This window comes from Panthera onca (assembly GCF_046562875.1).
Source record: "Panthera onca isolate mPanOnc1 chromosome E1 unlocalized genomic scaffold, mPanOnc1 haplotype 2 h2.Chr16_ul_9, whole genome shotgun sequence".
NCBI lineage: Eukaryota > Metazoa > Chordata > Mammalia > Carnivora > Felidae > Panthera > Panthera onca.
Window position 1 is genome coordinate 189,539 of NW_027675823.1, and position 26,804 is coordinate 216,342.

At 40.8% G+C, this 26,804-nt stretch overlaps 1 protein-coding gene across 1 annotated transcript in view; it reads left to right on the forward strand.

Moving 5' to 3' along the window:
• LOC144615268 (uncharacterized) overlaps positions 1-26,804 on the forward strand; it is a 50,366-nt gene that overhangs the window by 20,595 nt on the left and 2,967 nt on the right. Inside the window, exons 6-11 of the mRNA XM_081794904.1 lie at positions 8,870-8,941; positions 9,505-9,579; positions 17,400-17,518; positions 19,551-21,712; positions 22,095-22,199; positions 26,387-26,436. Of these exons, the coding sequence (XP_081651030.1) occupies positions 8,870-8,941; positions 9,505-9,579; positions 17,400-17,518; positions 19,551-21,712; positions 22,095-22,199; positions 26,387-26,436 (2,583 nt within the window). The remainder of the gene's footprint in view (positions 1-8,869; positions 8,942-9,504; positions 9,580-17,399; positions 17,519-19,550; positions 21,713-22,094; positions 22,200-26,386; positions 26,437-26,804) is intronic.

Here is a 26,804-nt window from a genome sequence, read left to right on the forward strand (position 1 = left end):
TAAGATATTTGTAAACTGATGGAAACTCCTATCTTGCCCGACTGAGATCTCTTATCAGTTAACCATTTGTTTTCTTTCCTTTCCTTTGTCCTCGAGCAGCCAGAATCACACATATCCCACCTGGGGCGGGGGCATGTGCTAACTTGTATTTTGCCCTCAACTTGCCTCATGCTCCCTCATCGATCTTACATGACAGAAAAAGGTAATTAAAGAACCAGAGCTAGCTGGTATTGAGAATAAATTAATACTCATGTCATGTGTGTTATGCCCAGAATTCGTGATCCCCAAATACCGCCAGGGAGCCGAGTCCGATGTAAAAGCAAAAGAGCCTTTATTCGAGCTAGCTCGAGCTCAATCCCCTACCTGCACTGATGCAGAGGTGAGATACCGGGGAGAGAGAGCCAGTTTCAAAAGGACAAAGGTTTTATGGGGGCCTAGGGGCAGTTGGTGAGGTAATGGCTGTGGCCTCAGCTGATTGGCTGGGGAAGGGTCCTGGGGAAGAGTGCTGTTAGGCAGGTGGGGGGGGGGGTTACTCAAGGGGAGGAGGTGTGGTCAAGGTGAAGGACACAGAACAAGATGGAGTCAGCCGGCGTAGGCCCGCCCTTTCAATGTGGTTTGAATAGAGCTGTACTACTAAAACGAATTCACAGTTAACTTCCAAAAAATTATCACAGTACAGTAAGTGTGTATTGGAGGTTGGGCTCCTTGTTTGGGGCCAAACTTTTCTTTTCTTTTTTCTTTTTAACGTTTATTTATTTATTCTGAGAGAAAGAGAGCATGCGCAAGGGAGATGCCATCCCGTGAATTCAGTCACGTTATTACCTATGTGACTTAATTACTGGGGTGTTTATAAGTTGAAACAATATTTTCTCCAGCATTAAATAAGTTTGTAAACCTTTTGGGCCCCAGCTGAGGTGGATTTATCTTGAACTGACTGAAGCTTAAACTTCAGGTCTTCTCACTTACATAGGCCCCTTCCAAAGTCTTGGGAGGGACCCTCGCAGTTCCTGTACGCATAATTTTGCATGTTTTGATGAGGCAGGATTTCCCAAAGTAGATGAGGTCCAGACCCTACAAGGCCTCGATTCACCCCTGGGTTTCAGGTAATTCTATCTCAGTGAGTTTTTTGAATGAAGCCTCTTAAGTTATTGATAAACACTGAGTGAACACGTTAGCGGTGTGGTAAAGTCTATTTTGAATCTGAAATCCACCTCAAAGCCATGCCAAGAGTTTATTAATAAGGTACCACTTTTTGAATGGTAGTAATAATCCTATTTCTTTCAGATGAAATCAGGAATGAAATATATTATGGAAAACCAACAGTGGTTGATAATCCTAAATGTTAAGTATACTTTTTTTTTCCTGACTTTAAAGTGCTTCTCCTTCATTCACCTACACAGGTGCAGACCGATGGCTTATTTTAAAAAATTCACTTCATTGCTTCTAACAGTACGAGCTCCATGAGTTTAGAAGCCGAAGGACTCTACGATGTAGAAAGGCTGTACCTTATCGGGATAGAGCACATTCACATGCTGGCTCGTCTGTGGTGCATCAGTATTGTGCCAAGAACATAAGCTCTAAGGGAGAATAAGGAAAATCTAAGCCTTACCCCTTTTGAATTATTGTTGAGAATATCGTTGAGGTAGGTGTGGCCACCCTCTGAAGGCAAAGTCGAGCCGCAGTCACAGAGACGCCCTAACGCTCCCCCAGTCAACCGCCATCTGCTTCCTTTTAGACGGCTGCGTGCCCACACAAGTTGACACACTTCAGGATATTGTCATCGCTTTTTGGTATGTACTGGAAATCCTGACAGCTTCTTCTCAGATTCAGAAAGGCATCAACGTTAAGGATGAAGATGACAACTCAGGGCTGTCCTTTTGGGGTGATTTAGGGTAACTTTTATTGTTTTCCGTGTGTGGTAGTTCAGAAGCTTTGCGATAGTCATACCCAACTGTTACTTTTCTTCTCCCAGCTGCATCTGATTCTTCCCACGTATATGCCAAGGCATCTTCTTTCTCTGGGAAGCATGGTAGTTGCTCCTCTGCCCCATATCATTTCTTTAATACCTACCTCTGTTAGGTATTTACTGCGCTCCGGCACTACGCTGAGACCTTTCGCTTGTGCTGCAAGTAAGACAGTGTGTCTTAAACTCTTAGAATAGAGCTTGGCACGTGGGAAATGCTCCGGATGTGGCCCCTCACACGCCACTTCATTTTCGTTTTTCCAGCAACTCTTGTGATACAGGTAGTATCATCCTCATTTCGGGGATGAGGAAGTTGAAACTCAGAGACATCGGGTGACTTGCCTAGGTTCACACTGTCAATAAGTGACAGAACCACTTAAGAAGCTTCGCGAGTAATACAATTCCGCATTCCCTGGCACTAGGTAGGACCTGAATGACAACCGGCCTTTTGGGCGTCGTCCCTTGGAGTCAGCTTCTCACTGGAATAGGACCTTTCGAGCAGGGAGCTCCTTTTCCCTATGCTTCGGGAGCTCCTGGCCATGCCACCTATGGGCATCCCCAGGCTTCCTGCTCACCGCCTGGTGCAAATATCACATCGTCACTGCTAGGCACCCACTCTGTGCCCAGCCTTATGCTAGGTGCTTTGCACATGCTCTTTCCTTTAATCCTCAAATTGCCTTATGAGGTAAATGCTGCTAAAAAGACTCGGAGACGTTCGTTACTTAAGTCCCTTCACCAGGAAGTGACAGCCAGAATTCAGACCTAGGTCTGCCTGATTCCGGGGCCCTTGCTTCTTGGGCTGTTCCTCACTGCCAGAAACTCCTCTTCAAGGCTGTTCTCAGAACTTGAATTAAAACATGGGCTCACCATTTCAGATTCTTTAGGCTTCGCCCCTCCCCCCGCCCAACCCCTGAGAGAGGATCTACGTGATGCCGTTAGATGTCTTGTATTGAGGAGCTTCGCATGGGGAGTCATGTTCTCATGGCTCATGAACCTATGTAGATGAATAAAGGAAAGGGGTTATTCTATCCCCAAGTACTTCAAACATACTGGAATAGGGTCTAGATCACTCTACTTATTTCTTCAACTGCTTTCCTCCAAGGAGCCAGTTTTCCCTCCATGCCTTGGGATTCCAGCATAGAGAGTTTGGAGTCTGTCCTATTTGAAATGTATTTTCACTGCCTGCTTTGGACATTTTTTCAGCTAAAGCTGTTAGGATTTCAGTACATTCAGGACAGTGGTGACAAGCTTCAGTCCTCAAGTCTTCTCTGTCTCCTCAGTTAATAGAAAGGAAACGTAGCCCATCTGTCTGGACCTCTGTAGAAGAATTTGGAGAAAAAAAAAATAACACGTAAGAAATGTTCCCTTATTTTGTGAGCTACCTTTAGTCTGTCCCGTTGCTCTGCAACGGAAAGCTTTTGCAAAAATACTTGAGTTTTCCTCTTCAAATAAGATAGAGTTTTTTAAAAAACAAAAAAATATCTAGAACAGTATTTCTTCAACTTTGATTATGAGACAGTCTTTGAGGATAACTGTTGTTATGTTTTACTCCCATAAAGATAAGCCCACGAATATCCAAAAGCCAATAGACTGAGTCAGCACACGTTTTATCTGTAAAATGAGGGAATTGAACGGAAATGGAGATGATGTCTAGTGCAGCGTCCACCGTTCGTTCGTATCGCAGTCTGTGGAAAGACAATTGCTGTCGGTCCAGCAGATGTAACCTGTCGGGTCAGTTCTCATTCTCCCCTTGGCTCGGGCACAATAGCTCCATGAAGAGAAGGCGGCACTAAAGACAGGAGGAGATAGGATAACTTGGAGTGGCCTGTATTTTGTTTTCACTACAGATAAACACAGGGCATTCATCTCAGCAGGAGGGCTGCCTGGGTAAGAGGAAGCACCGAGCCGATGGGTATAAGGCCATGGGTGAGCTACCAGGAAAGAGGGGGGGACAGTGGGGGTAGAGCACTGAGATAGTTGGGGGAAGGATAACAAACTACTAAATTGTTTTGGCTGCATAATTCTTCATAGTCTTTCTTAATAGGGAGCCAGGGGGGCGGGGCGGGGGGGGGGGAGAAGTGGGCAGGGGAAGACACACACGTGGAAGAGGTTACTTGCACAGAGCCCGCCAGTAAGCTTGTAGGTATTAATGCCATTTTTATTTTTTCAAAGCCAAAGGACATTCGGAGCCTCAAGGTTGAGGAACTGTGTTTAACCAGACATGTGACACTCACGTTCTTTCTCTTCATAACATCGTCTGACTGGATATTAACTAGTGTTACACAAACCCGACATGTTAATGGGCCTGAAAAAACGTAGAAGAAGGGGCTGGAATAGGAAGAATAGGGGAGTTTCCAAGGCAAGAACAAAAATGCATGGCTCCCAGCCGCACCGCTAACTCCCTCTGACCTCCGTTGTGGAAGAGTTTGAATCTTCGCTCCCCTTTTCTCCACCTACTAACATGTTTGATCTTCTGGCAACTGGTTCTCTATTTATCACAACATGGTTCTTTTTTTTTTTTTCTTCAAATTGAGATATAGTCCGCATAATAGAATATGCAACATTATAAAGTATATAGTCCAATGGTATACTTTGATAGACAATAATCACTGCTAATTCCAGAACATTGTCATTGCCCCCCTCGAAAGAAATACCATACCCATCAGCCTTTACTCCCCATTCCCCCCTCCTCCCAGGCCCCTGGCAACAACTAATTTACCTTCTGCCCCTATGGATTTGCCTATTCTGGACATTTCATAGAAATGTGTGTCTAGTTTCTTTCACATGGCTTGTTGGCTTCAAGATTTATCCGGTTGTAGCATGTTTCAGTACTTCATTCCTTTTTTTAATGTTTATTTATTTTTGAAAGAGAGCGCACACACAAGCGGGGAAGCGGCAGAGAGAGAGGGGGACAGAGGATCCAAAACCACAGAGCCTGATGTAGAGCTCGAACTCATGAACTGTGAGATGACGACCTGAGCCAAAGTCAGATGCTTAACCGACTGAGCCACCCAGGTGCTCCAGTCACATTTTGTTCATCCATTCGTGAGTTATTGGACATTTGGATTATTTTGACTTTTTGGCTATTGTGAATAATGCTGCTATGAGTATTCATGTACAAGTTTTTGTGTGGTCATATGTTTTTAATTCTCTTGGGTACATACCTAAGAGTGGAATTGCTGGGTCATGTAGTAACTCTATATTTAACCCTTTTGAGGAACTGCCGAACTGTTTTCCACAGTGACTACACCATTTTACATTCCCACCAATGTATGAAGATTCTGGTTTCCCCAAATCTTGCTACCACTTATCATTGTCTCTCTGTTCGATCATAGCCATCTTAGTGAGTGTAGAGTACTATCTCATTGTAGCTTTGATTTATATTTCCCTAATGACCTAAGACATTGAGCATCTTTTCATGTGCTTATTGGCCATTCATGTATTTTCTTTGGCGAAATGTCTCTTCAAATCCTTTACCCATTTAAACATTTGATTATTTGTCTTTTCACTGAGTTTTAAGAGTTCTTTATATATTCTGGATGTTCTGGATACTAGACTTGTATCAGACATATGATAGTTTTGGGTTGTTTTTTTATTTTTAAATAAAGTCCAGTTTATCTATTTTTCCTTTGGTTTGTTGTGCTTTTTGTGTCATGTCTAAGAAACCGTCGCCTAAATCCAAGGTCATAAAGATTTCTCTCCTGAGAGTTTTATAGCTTGAGCTCTTCCTTCTAGGTCTTTGACTCATTTTGAGTTAATATTTATATATGGTGTGAAGTGTAGGAATCCAACTACATTATTTTGTATGGGGATATACGGTTGTCCCAGCATCATTTGAAAAGACTAGTCTTCCCACGTTGAATGGTGTTGGCACCCTTGTTGAAAATCAGTGGGCCATAAATGTGAGGATTTGTTCCTGGACTGTCAGTTCTGTTCCATCAACTTACATGTCTGTTCTTTTGCCAGTACCACACCGTGATTACTGTAGTTTTGAAGTAGGTTTTGAAACCAGGGCGTGTGAGTCTTCCCATTTTGTTGTTCTGTGTCAAAATCGTTTTGGAGCACCCGGGTAGCTCAGTTGGTTAAGTGGCCGGCTCTTGATTTCAGCTCAGGTCATGACCTCATGGTTTGTGAGATGGAACCCCGTGTTGCAATCTGCACTGACAGCATGGAGCCTGCTTGGGATGCTCCCTCTCCTTCTCCCTCTGCCCCTCCCCTGCTCACACTTTTCCCCACTCACACTCGCTCATGTTTGCTCTTCTGCACGGGTGTGTATGCTCGCTGTCTCTCAAAATGAATAGATAAACTTTTTTTTTTTTTTAAAAAGATCATTTTGGCTATTCTCGGTCCCTTGAATTGACATACAGATTTTAGAATTAGCTTGCCAATTTTTGGAAAGAAGTCAGTTGGGGTTTGGATAGGGATTATACTGAAACCACAGTTCAATTTGGGGTATAGTGCCATTTTAACAATATTTTCTTCTGATCCGTGAACATGGCATATCTTTACACTTATTTCAATCTTCTTTAATTTCTTTCAACAACGTTTTGTGGTTTTTAGTGTGATTCTTGCACTTCTTTGGTTAAATGTTTTCCTAAGTATTTTGTTCTTTTGAGTACTGTTATACATGGAATTGTTTTTCTAATTTTATTTTTGGAATAGTCATTGCTGATGTATAGAAATAAAGCTAATTTTTACATATTGATCTTGTGTCCTGTAACCTTGCTGAACTCATTTATTAGTGCTAAGGTTTTTTTTCTACATTCCCAGGAATATGTCTTGTGGTCTTCTAGTTACCCAGGAAGATGTTGGAGCATTTCAAAGTCCCTATGGACATCTCATTTCTCAGCTTTTTCCTTTTAGGCTTTTTGTTTAGGCTATTTTTTGTCTTGTTATCAATTGCCTCACATAGCTGCCAGATTAAAACATTTATCTATAATTGTTTTCAAAAAATGCCCCTTGGGAAGAGGCTATTTTAGCACTGTGCAGTTCTCAGTGAGGTCAAGGGCAAGGCTTTCAAGTGAAGTTTTTTAGGGACCCCACTAGACAGGTAAAACAATGACAGTTTGTTCCTTGGGAATGAGGCTTTAAGGAACTTGAGCTCCATTCTGTTCCCCTGGGATGTGGGCAATTTTTAAGGCTACCATCACGATGGAGAGCAGAGGTTGAGGACAAGTTAAAACAACAGAGCTCACTGTTCTCATAGAAATTAGTAATTTTTTCTTTAATAAATGCTCTCCGGGTTGCTGCAAGCCCATTGGTTAAAATTTCCAAAGTTCTGAGAAAGTTGATTTTGACCATTTTTGCTAGTTTTTTGTTGTTGTTGTTGCTTTTACGGAAGGATGAATTTTCAGACGTCCTTCCTTTCTCATTTTCACTGATTCACCTGTAACAGGGCTTTAAAATGTCTAAAGTCTCAGGGCACCTGGGTGGCTCAGTTAACTGCCTGACTCTTGATTTCGGCTCAGGTCATGATCTTGCGGTCATGGGATCAAGCCCCATGTCAGGCTCTGCACTGGGCATGGAGCCTGCTTGGGATTCTCTCTCTCTCTCTTCCTCTGCCTCTCCTTCACTCACACTCTTGTACTCTCTCTCTCAAAAAATAGAATACAAAAATAAAAAATGAAATCTCTAAAGTCTCAATGATCACAGGCTAATTAAATACTTAATCATGAGAGATGATTAGAGGAAAGGAATAAAAATAGAAAATGTAATTCTTAGAGAAGCTCTCCCAGATGGAGAGATGAAGTTCAGCAAAGTGTTTCTATATTTAATGCTCTCAAAGTTAAGTTTAAGGTAACGGCTATTTTAAACCCCCTTTTTTTTTCATACAAGTTAAATACAGGCTTTGGAGTCAGAACTGAGTTCAGATTCCAGCTCTGCTTCTTGACTGGCTTGACAAACTGGGACAAATTATACAACCTCTCTGTACTTCAGTTTCCTCACTTGTAAAATGGGGTAATGATGTATCTATCACATAAGGTTATTGTGAGGTTTAAATGTGAAATGCTGATCACAGATGCCCTATGGCTCAATAGTATTGGTTGTGATGATTATCCTTATAATTTTGCAAAAGTACAGTGATGATTCTTGAGCAGAGTCAACCTAAAGGCAGATTTTCTTTTCTTTCTTCCTGTTTCCTTCACTTTATTTTTGCTGTAAAGAACTGAGAAGAAAATCTACTCGGCATTTTGGAATAAAAACTTGTGTCAAGCAGTGACAAAAAGTTATTTATTCAACAAGCCTTCACTAAGTAACTAGTAAATAACAAGCACTCTGTCAGGCACAGGGACAAAAATGACAATAGAGTATGGTCCCTGCCCTCAAGGAGCTGGCAGTCCAGGAGATGGATAAGGAAACGGGATCATATGCCACCTAACAAAGGCTGTCATAGGAGAATACACATGGTGGGGGTATAGCTTTCACCATTTCCTCTTAGATTAATCCCTTTGTCTTTGGCCCCCAAACTGAGGAATTGGTCCTATTTTTGTCTTTAACCGGGTGTTTTAAACTGTGGAATTTTTTACATTTCTAGAGATAAAGGAAAAGCACCTAGAATTACAGAGGACACTAGAAACAGTATTTCCTACAGAGCCTGGGCTTCCTACCAGCATAGTCACTTCTAGGATTTTCAGCCCAAAAAGTTCTTTGGCATATCTTTGCTTTGCTGTCCACGTAAAAAAAAAAATTTTTTTTTTTTCCTCTTTCTGTTCTCCACTTTATCGTCCAGAGAGCTGGGTAGTTCCCAAAGGAAGAGTGCTTTACAGAATCTAAGGGTGATTTATAGGCAAAGGCAGAAAATGATTAGTTTTCACCTTCCAGTTCCATACCCCCAAAATGAACATAAACTTTCATGGTAGTCATTACTGGAAATGCAGATAATTTTAATTCCATTGCATTTTTCAGAATTATCAGTCGTAACCCTCTGTCAACTGTTGAAGATTCCTATCTTTTTAAGTTGCCAGCATTAAAATATTTGTAAGTATTGCAACAATCTCATGGCTCATGAGATGATTTCTGATCTTTTTTGTTGTCATCAAAAGATTAAGTATTTTGCGTTTTGGTTAAAAAGTCGTAATTTAAATTTTAACTGGGTTATTGAAATAAGCATTATTAGCAAAGAAAAAACGTATATGGGCAAGATAGCCTGCAGAGGAAGGAGTAGTATTGAAGAACACATAACAGACATGGGACTTGTAGATGTAGGTAGAAATACCATTTATCTCAAAGTGGAAAGTGGAGTAAGGTGTATATTAAAAGAAAAAAAGACTAATCAAGAGAGGTGGATGCAATTGAGAATGAAAATGAGGATAAGAGTAAAAAGGATTGTACTGTTGAGCACCAAGGTGATTAATTTGATGATGCACATAAAATGTCTTCATTGGGAGCTTTCTGAAATTATTGTCCATAGCAAGAAAACTCTTGAGCTGACTTGACAAAGAAGCCAGAATTGAAGTAATCACATGTTGCTAAGTATCTTTTTAGGTACAGAATTTTTATCCTTGGGTTCAAATCACGCATGTTTGGGCTTTCTCCTTCAGAGACATGGGATCAACACAGGTGTCACTTACAACAGTTGAGAGCATCCTCATGATGACCGTTGAATTGGAAACACTGTAAGTTGATTTTTCTTATGTGTATTTTCACTTAGTTGTTTACTTAGATTTGTTTTATTGTTTTCTTAAGTCAGATTTATTGAGGTATAAAATTTACTCTTTTTAAGCATACAGTTTGATGAGTTTTGACAAACGTGTAGTTATGTAACCACCACCACATTTGAGACGTAGAATGTTTCTGTCACCCCAAAAGGCCCCTATGTGCCTTTGCAGCCAATCCCCTTTTCTCACCACCAGCCCTGGCAACCACCAACCTAATTTTTGTCCCTATAGTTTTGCCTTTTCTACAGTGTCTTATAAATGAAATCATACAAGGGGCACCTGGGTGGCTCAGGCAGTTAAGCGTCCGACTTCAGCTCAGGTCATGATCTCGCGGTCTGTGAGTTCAAGCCCTGCATCGGACTCTGTCCTGACAGCTCAGAGCCTGGAGCCTGCTTCGGATTCTGTGTCTCCCTGTCTCTCTACCCCTTCCCCATTTGCACTCCATCTCTCTCTCTCTCTCAAAAATAAATGAACATTAAAAAAAATAAATAAATGAAATCATACAGTATGCAGTCTTCTGTGATTGGTTCCTTTCAGCATAATCCTTTTGAGATTCATCCATGTTTGTTTTTTTTTTTAACTTTTTTAACGTTTATTTATTTTTGAGAAACAGAGAGCATAAGCAGGAGAGGGGCAGAGAGAGAGAGAGAGACACAGAACCCGAAGCAGGCTCCAGGCTCTGTCAGCACAGAGCCCAATACAGGGCATGAACCTGCGGAACATGAGATCATGGCCTGAGCCAAAGTCGGTCACTTATCTGACTGAGCCACCCAGGCACCCCAGAGACTCATCCATGTTTTTGCACATGTCAGTAGTTCATTTCCTTTTTATTGCCGAGTAGTATTGCAGTTATGAGGATATACCAGTTTGTTTATGCATTCATCAGTTAATGGGCATTTGAGTTGTTTCTAGCTTTTTGGCCTTTATGAATAAAGTTGCTTAAAACACTTACATGCAGGTCTTCGTGTGAGCATATGTTTTCATTGGGGGAGGGGGGCAGGTGGTAAAATACCTAATGGCAGGATTGCTACATCATATGCTGAGTGTATATTTAACTTTTTAAGAAACTGCTTACCTGTTTTCTAAAGTGGATGTACCATTTTGCATTCCAGCCAGCAGTATATGAGATCTTCTATCTATCCTTTCTTCTAATGTCTTTATCTATTTTTCATAAGGTGAATGTTGGCCTTAAAATTGAGTTGGGAAGTATTCCCCTCTCTTCAATTCTCTAGTACAGTTTGTGCAGAATTGGCATTATTTTTTCCTTAAATGTTTGCTAGAATTCACCAGTGAAGCCATGTGGGCTTGAAGCTTTCTTTGTGAGAAAGTGTTAAACTACAGATTTTATTTTTGTAATAGTGCTACTTAAATTACATACTTTATTTTTTTGAGTAGTTCATGTCTTTCAGGGAATCTATTTCATCTTGAAGTTATTGACATAAAGTATTTTATAATAATCCCTTATTATCCTTTTAGTATCTGTAGAATTGTAGTGATGTCATTCCTCTCATTTTTTATATTGATAATTTGTGTCTTCTCTTGTCTTTTCTTGATAAATCTGGCCAGAAGTTTATCAGTTTTACTTATCTTCTCTAAAAAGTGCCTTTTCATTACACTGACTTCTCTATTTTTGTTTTCCTTTTCAAAAATTTCTGCTTTGATCTTTATCATTCCATTTTCTCTCCTTACTCAGTGATGAATTTCCTTTTCTTTTTCTAGTTTCTTAAAAGTGGACACTGGGGAAGATGAATACTATATGAGCAACATCCCACATGTTGACATGTTGTGTTTTCAGTTTCAGTTGGTACAAAATAGTTTCTAATATCCATTTTGACTTATTTGACCAATAGGGTTACTTAGGAGTGTGTTGGTTAGTTTCTAAATATTTGGAGATTTTACAGATCTGTTAATTTGTTATTTAATTCCATTGTGGTCACAGAACAATATGTTGGATGACTGAAATCCTTTTAAATTTATTGAGGCTTGTTTTATAGCCAATGAATTCTGGTAATAGATGAGAATATGGCCTATTTTGATAAATATTATGTGTCCACTTGAAAGAAAATATGTAGTCTGCTGATTTGGTGTGGAGTATTCTATAAATGTCAACTAGGTCAAGTAGGTTGGTAGTATTTTTCAAGTCTGATGTATCATTTCTCATTTTCTATATATTTTTTCTGTCAATTATTGAGAGAGGGATATTGAAATCTCCAACTATAAGTGAGTGCTTATGTGTCTCTCTTTCCTATTCTCCTTAATATATTTGGAAGTTCTATTATCAGATACATAAATTCTTAAGTTATGTCTTTTCTAATAGTTGACATTTCTATCACAATGGAATAACCTCATTTATCCCTGGTAATATCTTTGCTTTGAAATTGACTTTGTCCTATAGTAAATATAGCCACTCAAGGTTTCGTTTGATTAGTGTTAGCAAAGCATAATTTCTTCCATATTTTTAACCTACTTATATCTTTGTATTGAAGATGAATCTTATAGACAGCATATAGTTGGCTTTTGCTTTTTTATCCAGTATGACAACTCTATCTTTTAATTAGGTGATTATACCATTTATATTTAATGTAATTATTTATATGCTTACATTTAAAGCTACTGTCTACTCTTTTCTATGTATCCCATCTGTTCTTTGTTTCTTTTCTTTTTCTTTTTCTTCTTCTTCCTGCTCTTGGGTTGATTTAGTACGTTTTATTATTTTTTGGTGGGGGGATAAATAGTTACAACTCAGGTTTTGTTATTTTAGTAGCTGTTTAATGGTTTGTAGTGTTCATGTTTAACTTATCACAGTCTATCTTCAAATGATATTATATGATTTCATGAATAGTATAAGAACCTTACAATAAATAGTGTACTTCCATTGTTCCCCTCCTGACCTTTGTGCTATTGTTTTCATACATTTTACTTTTAGCACACCATATTATTTTTTTTGTTTAAATAGTCAGTTATCTTTTTTTATTTTTGTATTTTTGAGAGAGACAGAGTGCAAGTGGGGGAGGGGCAGAGAGAGAGGGAGACACAGAATCTGAAGCAGGCTCCAGGCTCTGAGCTGTAGACACAGAGCCTGATGTGGGGCCTGAAATCACAGACTATGAGATCATGACCTGAGCTGAAGTCAGATGCTTAACTGACTGAGCCACCTGGGTGCCCCTCAATTATCTCTTTTATTGAAGTATATATAGATCATGTAATATTAAATTAGTTTCAGGTGTACAACACAGTGATCTTTTATATACATTATGAAATGCTCACAACACAGTGATCAATTATATACATTATGAAATGCTCACCACAATAAGTATATTACAGTATTATTGACTATATTCCCTATGCTGTACTTTTCATCTGGTGACTTATTTATTTTATAACTGCAAGTTGGTACCTCTTAACCCTTTTCACTCATTTTGTCCATATCCCCAGTTTGTTCTCCGTATTTACAAGTGTTTTCTCTTTTTTGTTGTTGTTTATTCATTCATTTGGTTTTTTGTTTATTTTTTGTTTATTTTTTACCTTGTTTTATTTTTTATTTTTTAAAATTTGCATCCAAATTAGTTAGCATATAGTGCAACAATGATTTCAGGAGTAGAGTCCTTAGTGCCCCTTACCCATTTAGCCCATCCCCCCTCCCACAACCCCTCCAGTAACCCTCAGTTTGTTTTCCATATTTATGAGTCTCTTCTGTTTTGTCCCCCTCCCTGTTCTTATATTATTTTTGTTTCCCTTCCCTATGTTCATCTGTTTTGTCTCTTAAAGTCCTCATATGAGTGAAGTGATAGGATTTTTGTCTTTCACTGACTAATTTCACTTAGCGTAATACCCTCCAGTTCCATCCATGTAGTTGCAAACGGCAAGATTTCATTCTTTTTGATTGCCAAGTAATACTCCATTGTATATATATACACCGCATCTTTCATCCATTCATCCATCAATGGACATTTGGGCTCTTTCCATACTTTGGCTATTGTTGATAGTGCTGCTATAAACATTGGGTGCACATGCCCCTTCAAATCAGCATTTTTGTACCCTTTGGTTAAATGCCTAGTAGTACAATTGCTGGGTTGTAGGGTAGTTCTATTCTTCTTTTTAAAAACCTCCATACTGTTTTCCAGAGTGGCTACAGCAGTTTGCATTCCCACCAGCAGTGCAGAAGGGTTCCCCTTTCTCCACATCTGTTGTTTCCTGAGTTATTAATTTTAGCCATTCTGACACATGTGAGGTGGTATCTCATTGTGATTTTGATTTGTATTTCCTTGATGATGAGTGATATTGAGCATCTTTTCATGTGTCTGTTAGCCTTCCGGATGTCTTCTTTGAAAAACTGTCTATTCATGTCTTCTGCCCTTTTCTTAACTGGATTATGTATTTGATTTTTTGGGTGTTGAGTCCTTTATATATTTTGGATACTAGCCCTTTATCAGATTATGTCATTTGCAAATATGTTCTCCCATTTCATCAGTTGCCTTTTAATTTTGTTGATTGTTTCCTTTGCTGTACAGCTTTTTATCTTTTTTTCATGGATGTTTGTTTTTGAGAGAGAGAGCACAAGAGTGGGGTAGGGGCAGAGAGTGAGGGAGACAGAGGATCTGAGCAGGCTCCGCACTGTCAACAGAGAGTCGATGCAGAACTCGAACTCACAAACCGTGAGATTATGACCTGAGCTGAAGTCAGAAGCTTAACCGACTGAGACACCCAGGTGCCCCAGAAGGTTTTTATCTTGATGAGGTCCCAATAATTCATTTAAAAAAATGTTTGTTTGTTTGTTTGTTTGTTTACGTTTATTTTTGAGAGAGAGAGACAGAGTGCAAGCAGGGGAGGGGCAGAGAGAGAGAGGGAGACACAGCATCTGAAACAGGCTCCAGGCTCCAAGCTGTCAGCACAGAGCCTGACACGGGGCTCAGACTCACGAACTGTAAGATCATGATCTGAGCCAAGTCAGATACTTAACCAACTGAGCCACCCAGGTGCCCCTATTAATTAATTAATTAATTAAGAACATGGACACACACATACATGTATGCATGGGGGGGAGCAGAGAGAGAGGGAGAGAGAGAATCTCAAGTGGAGAGAGAATCCTGATGCGGGGTTCAATCCACGACCCTGAGATCACGACCTGAGCCAACACCAAGAGTCAGGCATTCAACCCGCTAAGCCACCCAGGCACTCCTCAGTAGTTCATTTGTACTTTTGTTTCCCTTGCCTCTGGAGACGTGTCTCTAGTAAGAAGTTGCTTTAGCTGAGATCAAAGAGGTTTCTGCCTGTGTTCTCCTCTAGGATTTTGATGGTTTCCTGTCTCACATTTAGGTCTTTCATCCATTTTGAATTTATTTTTGTGTATGGTGTAAAAAAGTGGTTTAGTTTCATTCTTCTGCATGTTACGGTCCAGTTTTCCCAACACCATTTATTGCGAAGACTATCTTTTTTCCATTGGATATTCTGCTTTATCGAAGATTAGTTGACCATATATTTGTGGCTCCATTTCTCGGTTCTCTATTCTATTCTATTGATCTATGTGTCTGTTTTTGTGCAGTACCACACTGTCTTGATGATTCCAGCTTTGTAATACAGTTTGAAGTCCAGAATCATGATGCCTCCAGCTTTGTTTGTTTGTTTTTTCCCAACATTATAATTCGGGGTCTTTTCTTGTTCCATACAACTTTTAGAATTGTTTGTTCTCGCTCTGTGAAAAATACTGGTGTTTGATAGGGATTGAATTGAATGTGTAGTTTGCTTTGAGTAGTATAGACATTTTAACAATATTTGTTCTTCCAATCCTTGAGCATGGGATGTTTTTCCATTTCTTTCGTCTTCTTCAATTTATTTTCATAAGCGTTCTATTGTTTTCAGCATACAGATCTTTTACCTCTTTGATTAGGTTTATTCCTAGGTATCTTATGGTTTTTGGTGTTTGTTTTTTTTTTTAAATCTTAGAGACAGAGTGTACAAGTTGGGAAAAGGGGCAGAGGAGAGAGAGAGAGAGAGAGAGAGGGAGAGAGAGAATATCTTAAGAGAATCTTAAGCTAATCCATGCTGAGCGTGGAGCCTGACACAGGGCTCGATCTCACGACCCTGAGATCCTGAGCCGAAATCAAGAGTAGGATGCTTCATTGACTTAGCCCATCCAGGCACCCCTTGTTTGTTTGTTTTTTTCTGAGATTCTACATATAAGTGAAATCATATAGTGAAATGATATACATACATATAGTGAAGTGAAATCATAACCTATATAGTTACCAGTTCTAATGTTCTTCATTCCTTTGTGTGGATCCACATTTCCGTCTGCTATCCTTTTCCTTCTGCTTAAAAATATTTTCTTTAGGGGCACCTGGGTGGCTCAGTCAGTTAAGCATCCAACTCTTGATTTTGGCTCAGGTCATAATCTCACAGTTTGTGAGCTCAAGTCCCGCGTTGGGCTTTGCTTGGGATTCTCTGTCTCCTCAGTGCTCTTTCCCCCTTGTACACGCATACTGCACGTGCCCTCTCTCTCTGTCTCTCAAATAAACATTTAAAAAAATACTTCCTTTGGCATTTCTACAGTGTAAGCCTGCTAATGATGAATTCTTCCAGCTCTTGTATGTCTCAGATAGTCTATCTTGCTTTTATTTTTGAAAGATTTGGGTATAGAATTCTAGCTTGATGGCTATTTGGTCCCCCTCTCCTTTTCACTGCCTGAAAGATGTTGCCCCACCGAGTTCTGGCTTACATTATTTCCAACAAGAAATATGTTGTCATTGTTATATCTTTGTTGCTCTGTGTGTCATGTGTGGTTTTGTTCCTTTGGCTGCTTTTAAGATTTGCTCTTTATCACTGGCTTTGACCAGTTTGATTATCATGTGCCGTGGTGTAGTTTTATCCGTGTTTAATGGATTAAACTAAACATGTAGTTTAATCCATGTTGTGCTCAGATTTCATTGACCTTGCTGGATTTGTGAGGTTATAGGGTTTACTTATTTGGAAATGTGGGGGCTATTAGTTTTTCAAATTTTTTTTATATCTCCTCTCCTTCGTGGACTCTAAGTATACATATATTAGGCCACTTGAAGTTGTTGCACAATTCATTGAGTTAAGGAGAGGCATGGGGTTTTTTCCATATATGAAATACTGTTATAATAACTTTTTTAAATGTCCTTGTCTGCTAATTGTAGCATTTGTGTAGATTATGGATTAGTTTTTGATTGATTGCTTTTTAAAAAAAAAAATTAACATTTATTTATTTTTAAGACACAGAGAGTGATCAGGGAAGGGGTAGAGAGAGAGGAAGTTAAATCTGAAGCAGGTTCCAGGCTCCGAGCTCTCAGCACAGAGCCTGATGTGGGGCTCAAACCCATGAACCACGAGATTATGACCTGAGCCAAAGTTGATTGCTTTTTATCCTCAGTATGGGCCATATTTCAGATTTATTCAAACTCTTAGAAGTCTACCCTCTTTCTGTGTGCTCTCAACCCGAAGTGAGACTTTTGGCTTGGAAGGAGTTACCTGTGTATTAAACTACTGATCAGTGTCACCCAGTTCTAATCTCTATCTCATTCTAAGGGTACCATACCCCATGTCATCCTTACCTTTCCGTTGGGCACCTCTGTCCTTCTATCTGTGTATTTATAATATTCAAGAGCAGCAGTTGGCCAACTGGTCCCTACCCAACCATCCAGGCCATGTGCCTCAAGAATTCCTTTTTGCAAAGCCCTGTGATGACTTTGGCCCGCCTCTTCTACCTACTCAAGTAACTCCTTTACCACTAATTTAATTGTCTGTGTTTCCATTTATAGGATTTTACCTAGCCGTATGGCCTGCTGTCTCTGCCAATTTAAAAATACTATTGAGGTTGTCTGTAAGACAGTCAAGCTACGTTGTGACAGTGCATGTCTGACAAATGGCACACGTTGTGGTAAGTCCTAATTGCCTGATGATAAATTTGTAAATTTTTATTTTATTTGTGGTTTAACTTTTATTTTTAATCAACAATGATAATTTTTTTTAATGTTTATTCATTTTTGAGAGAGAGAGCATTCACGTGCGTGAGCTGGGAAGGGGCAGAGAGTGAGTGAGGGGGACAGAGAATCCGAAGCAAGCTCTACACTGACAGCAGCAAGCCCCATGCGGGGCTGAACTGTGATATCATGACCTGAGCCAAAGGGATGCTTAACTGACTGGGCCACCCAGGCACCCTAACAATGGTAAATTTTTAAACTAATGATGTCATTGCATTATTTTTACTCATTCAGAGTTCAGATCCCTAAATTTCTAAGAACTATTCCTTTGTTAAAAGTCAGATTCTCAGTTACATTATTAAGTCAACTACCCACCCCCAAATGAAAACCTGTTCACATAGTGCATCACAGCTTATAAGCTGATTTTACGTGCGTTAGGTCTCAGGTGCCCTTTGTCTTATAGGACAGGTGGAGATACCTTTTTGTTTATTTTGTTGTTTTTATAAGTGTGTAAGAGTACAAGTGATGCTGATTTCTGAAAAAGTTTTATTTGGAGCCTCTGTGTTTCTGTGCCCTAACCAGAAGCTGCTACCCAACCGTTCTAACGGATGAGAGGGCTCTTCTATCCTTGGGCTGTCCAACTCTTGTTCTGAATCTTAAGCTTTTCTATCCAAAACACGGGTGCTTTTAGGTATTTTTCTGTTCTTAGGTTTTATTGGCACTAACTTGGTGACTTCCAAAATGTGCTTTTGCACCTGGATAGCTTGAATATGGGTCCCTGTCAATGGTCTAGGGCACAGCATAAATTACACTTTGCTACTTCTATAAGTGGTGTTGCTTATTTTCCAAAACAATGTTTTACCAATTATCTTACTCCCGTCTCCCTTAGAGGTGGGCAGAATAGGCATTTTTTTTTTTTATCTCCTTTGACAGGCGAGGAAAAATGAGATCAGAGGTGCCTTAGCCTAGCACTCGAGTCTCCTCTCCCGTTTTGGGCGCTCCGCCAGCCCACTGCTCCTCCTCTCTCGTGACCTTTATCACCTCCTCCTCCGACTCTCACCAGCACCACTAAAAATACTTTTAATTCTTCTGGAAAAACCCAGCTGCACAGTGCTGTTCAGTGGACACAAGCTGTACGCTTGACCTTCATGTAGTTGGAAGCTCTGGATGGTTCTCTCAGTAAAGCTAGAAATCTGGAAATGAAAGGAAATGAAAGCAAAGTAGGCATTTGACCAAAGTTTCTTTATCCCTTCTGCATTTTAAAACCTCAAGTATCATTCCGTTGATTTTTTTTGAACGCCCCACAGTGGCATCTCTCTCATACCTGGAAAATCTCTTAACCTATACCCCACATCTCTGCCCAAATTTAAGCAAAGAACCAGGGTGGACTTAGCGGGTCTTGTGTTTAGTTTTTTCTGTCTAGAGCTTATGTTACGGGAGGTGCGATATATGGGAGCAGGGACCAAGCGAAGGAATTGGTGGGTGGGCGGAGAGGGCGTGTCCAGATGAGGACCTGCTGGTGACGGGTGTTGTCCCGGGCATATGTGATGGTAGCAAGAACTCAAGCCCACTGAAGACGTAGAAGGAGGAAGACTCGCGCTCCCTCTGCCCCCGAAGCAGGACAGGGTGGGGTATGTGAATGCCAGGAGTCGCACTAGAGCTGCACACAGTTTAGCCGAGTATCTTCCGGCCTTGGCTTTTCTTGAGGCCTGGGCAATCGGCCCTTAGGGACCAATGGAATAACTCTAAATATACTTATTCACACTGTGGAATGTTCTGAGGAAATAGCTACTTTTTCAAAACACATCTTTTTGTCCTTTTGTTGTTGCCAATCGTGGGTCCAAGTTTGAGTTCGTCTCCTCTCTAAATGGCGCTCGAGTATTTGCTGATTCTTAATTTGCTTGACTGGGACGTATGACTGTGCATTGACAAAGAGCTGTGCTGTCAGTCTTTCATTATCAAAACTCATCTCTTCTTCTTCTTCGACAGATCAGGAAGTATACCTAAGGAAGGCAGAAGGATCATTCATGAAGGTATTGACAGCTCGAAAGAAGAGCGCCAGCACGGAGCTGACTATTGAGCCAGAGAAGGCGTCCTCAGACATAGATCGTGTCAGTTTGTCAGCCTTTATGAACGAGCAGCTAGACTTCAATGACGAAAGTGATGTCATTAGTGCACTGAATTACATATTGCCTTATTTCTCGGAGGGCAATCTAGAAGACGTAGAATCGACGCTGTTACCGTTCATTAAACTTCTGTTTTCAAATGTGCAAGAGGGAGACAAGCCCGTGGGTCACTCGATGAACGACACAGGGGACCCTTCTCTTAAACCTGGATCCAACAATTCAACTTACAAGAATAAACTGAGAAAACTCTACTTTCTGGAAAATTTGGTAGATGCAGAAATTCAGGAAAAAATTGATGACGTGAAAAAGAAAGAAAAAATGGCCATGCTTATACATTCCAGCCTTTTAGGTCCCAAGTTTAAACGTCAAATCTTTCCAAAGAAATTGGAAACTGCCCAACCGCAGGAGAAGAGCCTAGACGAGGTTGAGAGTGTGGGGAAAAAGTTCCTGAGAGTGAAAAAGGTCATCAAGGGCCCAAAGGGCATACGGAAAAGGCACTTAAAAGAACTGAGACGTCAGAACATCCAGAGGAAACAGAGCGCCCAGCCATCTGTGGAGAACATGGCCAAGGAAAGAAGGCTCAGGACACCATCCCCAGGGGAGCTTCCCGTGGCGCACAGGCCCAGCAAATCAGTGGGAAGCTCCTTCAATACAGAGCCTTCGTTCATAGATGAGCACAAGGCAGCGGTCTCTTCTCTCATGAAGCAATACTTTTTGGACAGGCCTTCTGCCACCCCCGCTCCCAAGGAAAGAAGGCTCAGGACACCATCCCCAGGGGAGCTTCCCGTGGCGCACAGGCCCAGCAAATTAGTGGGAAGCTCCTTCAATACAGAGCCTTCGTTCATAGATGAGCACAAGGCAGCGGTCTCTTCTCTCATGAAGCAATACTTTTTGGACAGGCCTTCTGCCACCCCCGCTCCCAAGGAAAGAAGGCTCAGGAGACCATCCCCAGGGGAGCTTCCCGTGGCGCACAGGCCCAGCAAATTAGTGGGAAGCTCCTTCAATACAGAGCCTTCGTTCGTAGATGAGCACAAGGCAGCGGTCTCTTCTTTCCTGAAGCAATACTCTTTGGGCAGGCCTTCTGCCACCCCCGCTCCAAAATCCCCACCTGACGTGAAAAAAGAATCAAAAGACTTAACGTACACCATTTTTGTTTTAGAAGATGCAAATGCTAGAGTTAGAAATATGAAGGCTTTCAGACCAGCCTCACTCCCCAGAAAGACACACCGCTTTCATAAAAGTCGCTCCCGTGTGGTCCACAGAACACCCAAGGCCAAACTGAATCGAAAGTCCAGAAAGGAAAGTTCACTCAGTAATAGACAGCTGCTTGCAAAGAGGCCTCCATCCTCTGCAGTCAGGAGCCTCATAAATTCCCCTTCACGAGAGGATTTTTCATCTCCGGGAGAACTGAGTCCTCAGAAAAATCCTTTTCCAGAATTATTTGCTCCTTCAGGAACTTACAGAGAAAACACTACTGTAGAGAACACTACTGCTCAACATGTTTCTGAAGAAAATATTTCTACAGGAAACACTACTATGCCAGAACAAACCCTCCCTGAATTCACAGACCGTAAGAATCTTTCCACTGCTAATTCTACTGTTACTGCAGACAACTCTATGCCGACAGTTAAACAAACCAATGATACACAACGGGAATACCACAATGCGGGCACTGGCTTGCCCCCAAAAGCCACAGGCTTCACTGTGTCAAAGCTCTCGTCCTCAGGTGATCTGTTTGAAATTCAGTTAAACCAGCAGCTACAGTCCCTCATCCCCAGCAATGATGTGAGAAGGCTCATTTCTCATGTTATCCGGACTTTGAAAATGGACTGCTCTGAGACCCAGGTGCAGCTGGCCTGTGCCAAGCTCATCTCCAGAACAGGCCTCCTGATGAAGCTTCTCAGCGAGCAGCAAGAAGTAAAGGTGTCCAAGGCAGAGTGGGATACGGACCAATGGAAAAATGAGAATTATATCAATGAGAGCACAGAAGTCCAGAGTGAACAGAGAGAGCAGGAGTCAAGGGAGGTGAGGATAAATCCCCAAATGTGGGGTCTCGACATTTAGGTGGTTTAGGACATGGACCCAAGCACAAGGACCGGGGGCTCCTAGTCCGGGTCTTGTCTTGGCCACATAATTTTGGCTAAGGCAGTGATCTGCCACTTTGCTCATTTAGGAAACAGTGCCGCTGTTCCCAGAGGAGACAAAAAGAGGACCTAACATACAAGATACATCAAGTCTTGAAGAAAATGCTAATGATTAAGATTACATATCACATTAGATTTGGTATATTCCTTAAGAACCTATAAGCGATTCATCGGAAAGAATGGGGTTTTAGAGTCATTAAAGAATAGTTAACTTTCATCCTATCTCTGTTTTCTAAAAAAATTGTTCTTTCCCTTTTTTTTAGCTCACAAAAGAAGTTCCAGGCTATGGCTATAACAACAAACTCATCTTGGCAATATCTGTGACTGTAGTAGTGATGATTTTGATCATAGTGTTCTGTCTCATTGAGGTAAGGACAACAATTAATTCAGATTCCCAGACTATATTCCTTCTTTACAGTAGATTCAGAACCCACAAACTGAAAATCAAAGCCACTTTCCCACCTATCACGACGTGATATCCCTCTTCAGTCTGGAGGACTGAGATATGCTTTGTCCTTTTATTGCAAAGTATATTCCAGGGATTTTAAAAGGAACCCCACTGCCGGGAGACATCTGTGGATTGTAACCAAGATAACAAGCCATTAGCTTGTTCTGAGACATTAGGTCTAAGAAGGCCACAGTTGACATGATAGTAAAATTTCTTCAACTCAAAAAAATGATGTCGATTCGATGCACTCACCAGTCATCCTCCTACTACCACTGATTTCTTTCCTCGTTGGCTAAAATGATGAGAGAGAAATAGTCTTCACCTTCATGGAGCTATCAGTCATCTTGGAAGAAAGGGCATGGCTTAGAGATAAAAGTGTCATCTTGTTGATTAATTAGATGTGCCTACAGCTCTCTCCTCCACTTCGCAAGGCATTGTGTAAACAGGTTCAGTTAAAACCCTGCAGCTAAAATCCTGCATCAGGCTACTCAGAGCGTGTCATAATTACAGTTGCCTATTCCTGGAGCTTGCCTGTTTACCTTTTATTCAATCATGTATGAATTGAATATATATTCAATATATTTATTCAAATATACATATGCTTATTATATATCTATATCTATATCTATCTATCTATATATATCTATATCTATATCTATATCTATATTGCCATCTGTCATGGCAACCCTCCATTTCAGCCAAAGCAGCCCCTCACCATCCCCTAGTCAGACCATGCCCATTCCTACTTTTGTTGGTGACTTTGCCCACTTGAAATTCCTTTATTTCACTCTGCTGGTGGAAGTCCCGTGAGCCTTCAAAAGCCAACTCGAGTTCATCTTTCTTCACAAAGCCTTCCCCGAATACTGTAATACTCCTGGACCTAGTCCTTCTGTGAGATGGTCACCATTTCTTAGGGTCTGCAGTGACGCATTCCCCTCCCCTGATAACAAAAATATGCTAAACAGTTTGTTAAAAGGCAGCTCCTCAAGAGAGAAATATCAGGGTCATGGATCAGAGCAGAGATATGTAAGGCTTCCTGGTCTATCAGACTTGAGTAAAACCTGACTGGATGTATTAACTGCTAAGGAGAAACATGTCTGTCTTCTGGAGGGTTGGTCAGTAGTAAAAGCATAGAAATGGTGAGGAAGAGACCAACATGGGCAGTGCCCACCTAGCCTTGCCTAAGAGTAGAGATGGCACCTCAGGCAGCAGATGAGAGTCAGGCCCACCAGCCGGGCTGTGCCCGCGGGGCAGATGGATGGATCTAGCTACCTCCGTCCTTTCCATGAAACACTGGATTCAGCTAATTACTTTTCTTCCACTTCTCTTCTCACCAAATAGCCTTCTGATTATACTTCAGTGTGCCACAGAGGCCTGTCTCCACAGGAGACAGGAGTCCCAATCATGTGGACACAGATGCCCTATCTGTGGAATGGGTGGAATGGATGTTTTCCTTATTGTCAAGTCATGGCCTGACATTCTGATTTTGATCAATCCTGTGACATTGGTAAGGTGATATTGCCTCCATGCAGAAAGAAGTGCGTTCTCTCTTGATGAGATCAGAGTCTGATTTCTCAGCCTAAGAGCCTAGGAACTAGCGTGGGGTCAACTTACCATGACCTCTGGGAAGAGAAATCATTGGCCATTGTCCAGTCAGTACTCTGCATCTTGAGGTGGCCTGCAGCCTTTTGCTTTTGGGAAGTTCTATAAACTCCTATTGCTGTTTTAAATTCCTATGTGGTTTAACCTTGTGTTTATATTTTTTTATGTGGTTTCATTATTTCCTCTCCCTACTTAGATGATACACTTTTTGAGGTCAGAGACCATGCAGTTTTTTTCCTGTAGTGGACAATAATGATGTTCAAAGGAAGAGATGAGGCATTGTGTCAATTTCACAATGAGGAATAATGCAACGTAATATTTATGTGAAGTAGCCTACAGAGTCCAGCAATAGACAGATCCGTGGGTGACGAGGACTTTTAAAATGTTACCTTTTAGAGGCGCCTGGGTGGCTCAGTTGGTTAAGCGTCCTACTTTGGCTCAGGTCATAATTTCATGGTTCAGGAGTTTGAGCCCTGTGTTGGGCTCTGTGCTGACAGCTCAGAACCTGGAGCCTGCTCTGGATTCTGTGTGTGTGTCTCTCTCTCTTTGCCCCTCTCTCACTCTTACTCTCTCTCTCTGTCGCTCTCAAAAATAAATAAATAAACATTGAAATGTTACCTTTTAGTATTCAAATCAGTGGAAGAAAATAAATAAATGGTAATAGAACAACTGCTTAATTATTTGGGAGGAAAATAACAACAGATCCCTATTTCTCACCTTAAAAAAACATATTTCAGTACATGTAACAAAAGAGAAACAGGAACCCATCAAAGTGCTAGAAGAAAACAGAATCAATACTTTTATAATCTTGTGGTGAGAAAAAGCTTTGTGACCTGATACCACATGCAGAAACATTTGATAGATTTGATCGTCTTGTCTGATTTCTGCTTGGAATAAACCAGACATCTGATTTAATCCCCACAGTCCTGTGAGGATGATATCACCATCCTTCTTTCCTACATAGAAGGGGATCAGCTTAAGGCCCCTGTGGCAAAACCCAAAGCAGAACCCAGCTGTGCCTGCAGTCAGCCTGTGCTCCTATCCCACTGTTCCGTCTCCTTCACGATAAAAACACTGACAAATATTTGAAACATTGAAATTCAGTGAAAGCCTTTGAAAGGATTAATATATTTCATATGAAGAGAGTTTTATAAATCAACAGGAAGAGGACAAACAATCCAGGGGATCAAGGGGGCAAGGACTACGATGAACAGGGGGTGTGGACAGTCTGTCACCATATCTGCCTCATGGCTTATGGGACATGGGCCTCGTTAACAAGGCCTTTTCGCCTCATGGTATAAAAATAGTCTCTGATATTTTCTTCTGTACTCTTATAATATTTGTTGTGATTTATTTATTTTTAATCTGTATGGAATCTGTCTGGTGTTTTGGTACGGTCGAGGTAGGGGATCTAACTTTTTTCCCTTGCATAAAGATCCAGTTACTTTAAAATCTTTTATTGAATGGTTCATTCTTTCTTCATGGATCCAAAATACTAGTGTTATCTGGACTCTATTCTATCAACCTGGTTTTCTTTTCCTGTATCAGTATCACGCTACATACTTAACTGCAGTTGCTCTGTAAGAACGTATTTTAACGTCTGCTCTGTGATCTTCTTCTTCATCCATTTTGTAGCTATGCTTGCACATTTTCTCTACCAAATGTCAGCTGGCCAGTTTTTGTTTGAAAAACTGTCTTGGGATTTGAATGGGATTGCCCCGAATTTGTAGGTTAATTTGAAGGGAACTGACATCTTTACACTATTCTCGGAAAATAGTGTCTCACATCACGTATTCGTTTCTTCTTAATGTCCTTCAGAAGAGCTTTAGTGTTTTCATCTCATAGGTCTTACCCATTCTTTGCTAAGTTTATTCCTAGGTACTTTATGCCTTTTTATTGATAATTGTAAATGGGATAATTCTTCCATCTTTTGATTAATTATTTATGGAACATAGGAAAGTCATTGAGGTTTACATGTTGATCTCTTGATTTTATATATATCTAGCCATCTTGCTGAATTCTCATGTTTCTTCCAACAAAATTTTAGTTGATTCTCTTGGGCCTTTTAGTTTGTCTGTAATTTCATATGCAAATACGTCTTAGTTCTTCCTTTCCACGACTCCATTTTTTCCCAGTGCATCAGTTAGGACCTCCTCAACACCAATGAATAGCAGCAGTGATAACAGACATCCTACTCTTGTCCTTGATTTTAAAACAGTGCTGCTGTTTAGGTTTCTGGTAGACACTTTTCTTTTCCTCCTCCCAAGAATTTTTATTAGGAATTACCTGTTGAATGTTATCTGAGGCAGTCAGTAAAATGTATTACCAGCTGCACGCGAGTTAGGTGTTATTGAAGAGTCAAAGGACTATTCAACAAATTCCTGTCCTAGGAAAAGTTATCATCTCACTGGGTAGATAAGACCTAAAACGCAAAGGAATGAATAAAGATGTGGAGGGAGTGGTTATTGTGATGGGTAACTGTGATCATGTTTTCTTCCAAAACAGATTTATTCTCATAGAACAGCAGCCAAGGAAGGTAAAGAAGGAAGCTCAAGGTAAATATTAGTCTGGCAATCGTTAAAGTAGAATTTTAGAACTAGATTTTCAAACTCATCTATTTCAATCCCCTTGTTTTACAGCCAGGAAATCACCAAAGGCAGAAAGAATACATATTTGGCCTAATGCTTTGCCTGGATCCAGCAAAGTTAGCTGCCCAGCCAAACCCGAGTTAGAATGGGACTGGCACAGAGCACCTGCTCACTAGACCTTTAAAGAAAGATCGTGGGGGGACGGGGGTAGAAATGTTCAGACCCGTTCCCGCTGGCGGTGGGCATCAGGCCTGGCCACAGACCTTCTCAGAGGCTCTGGAGAAGGGATAGGGAGGGCCAAAAGTCGTGGGGTGAAGGGGCTAGTCTTCAAGCAT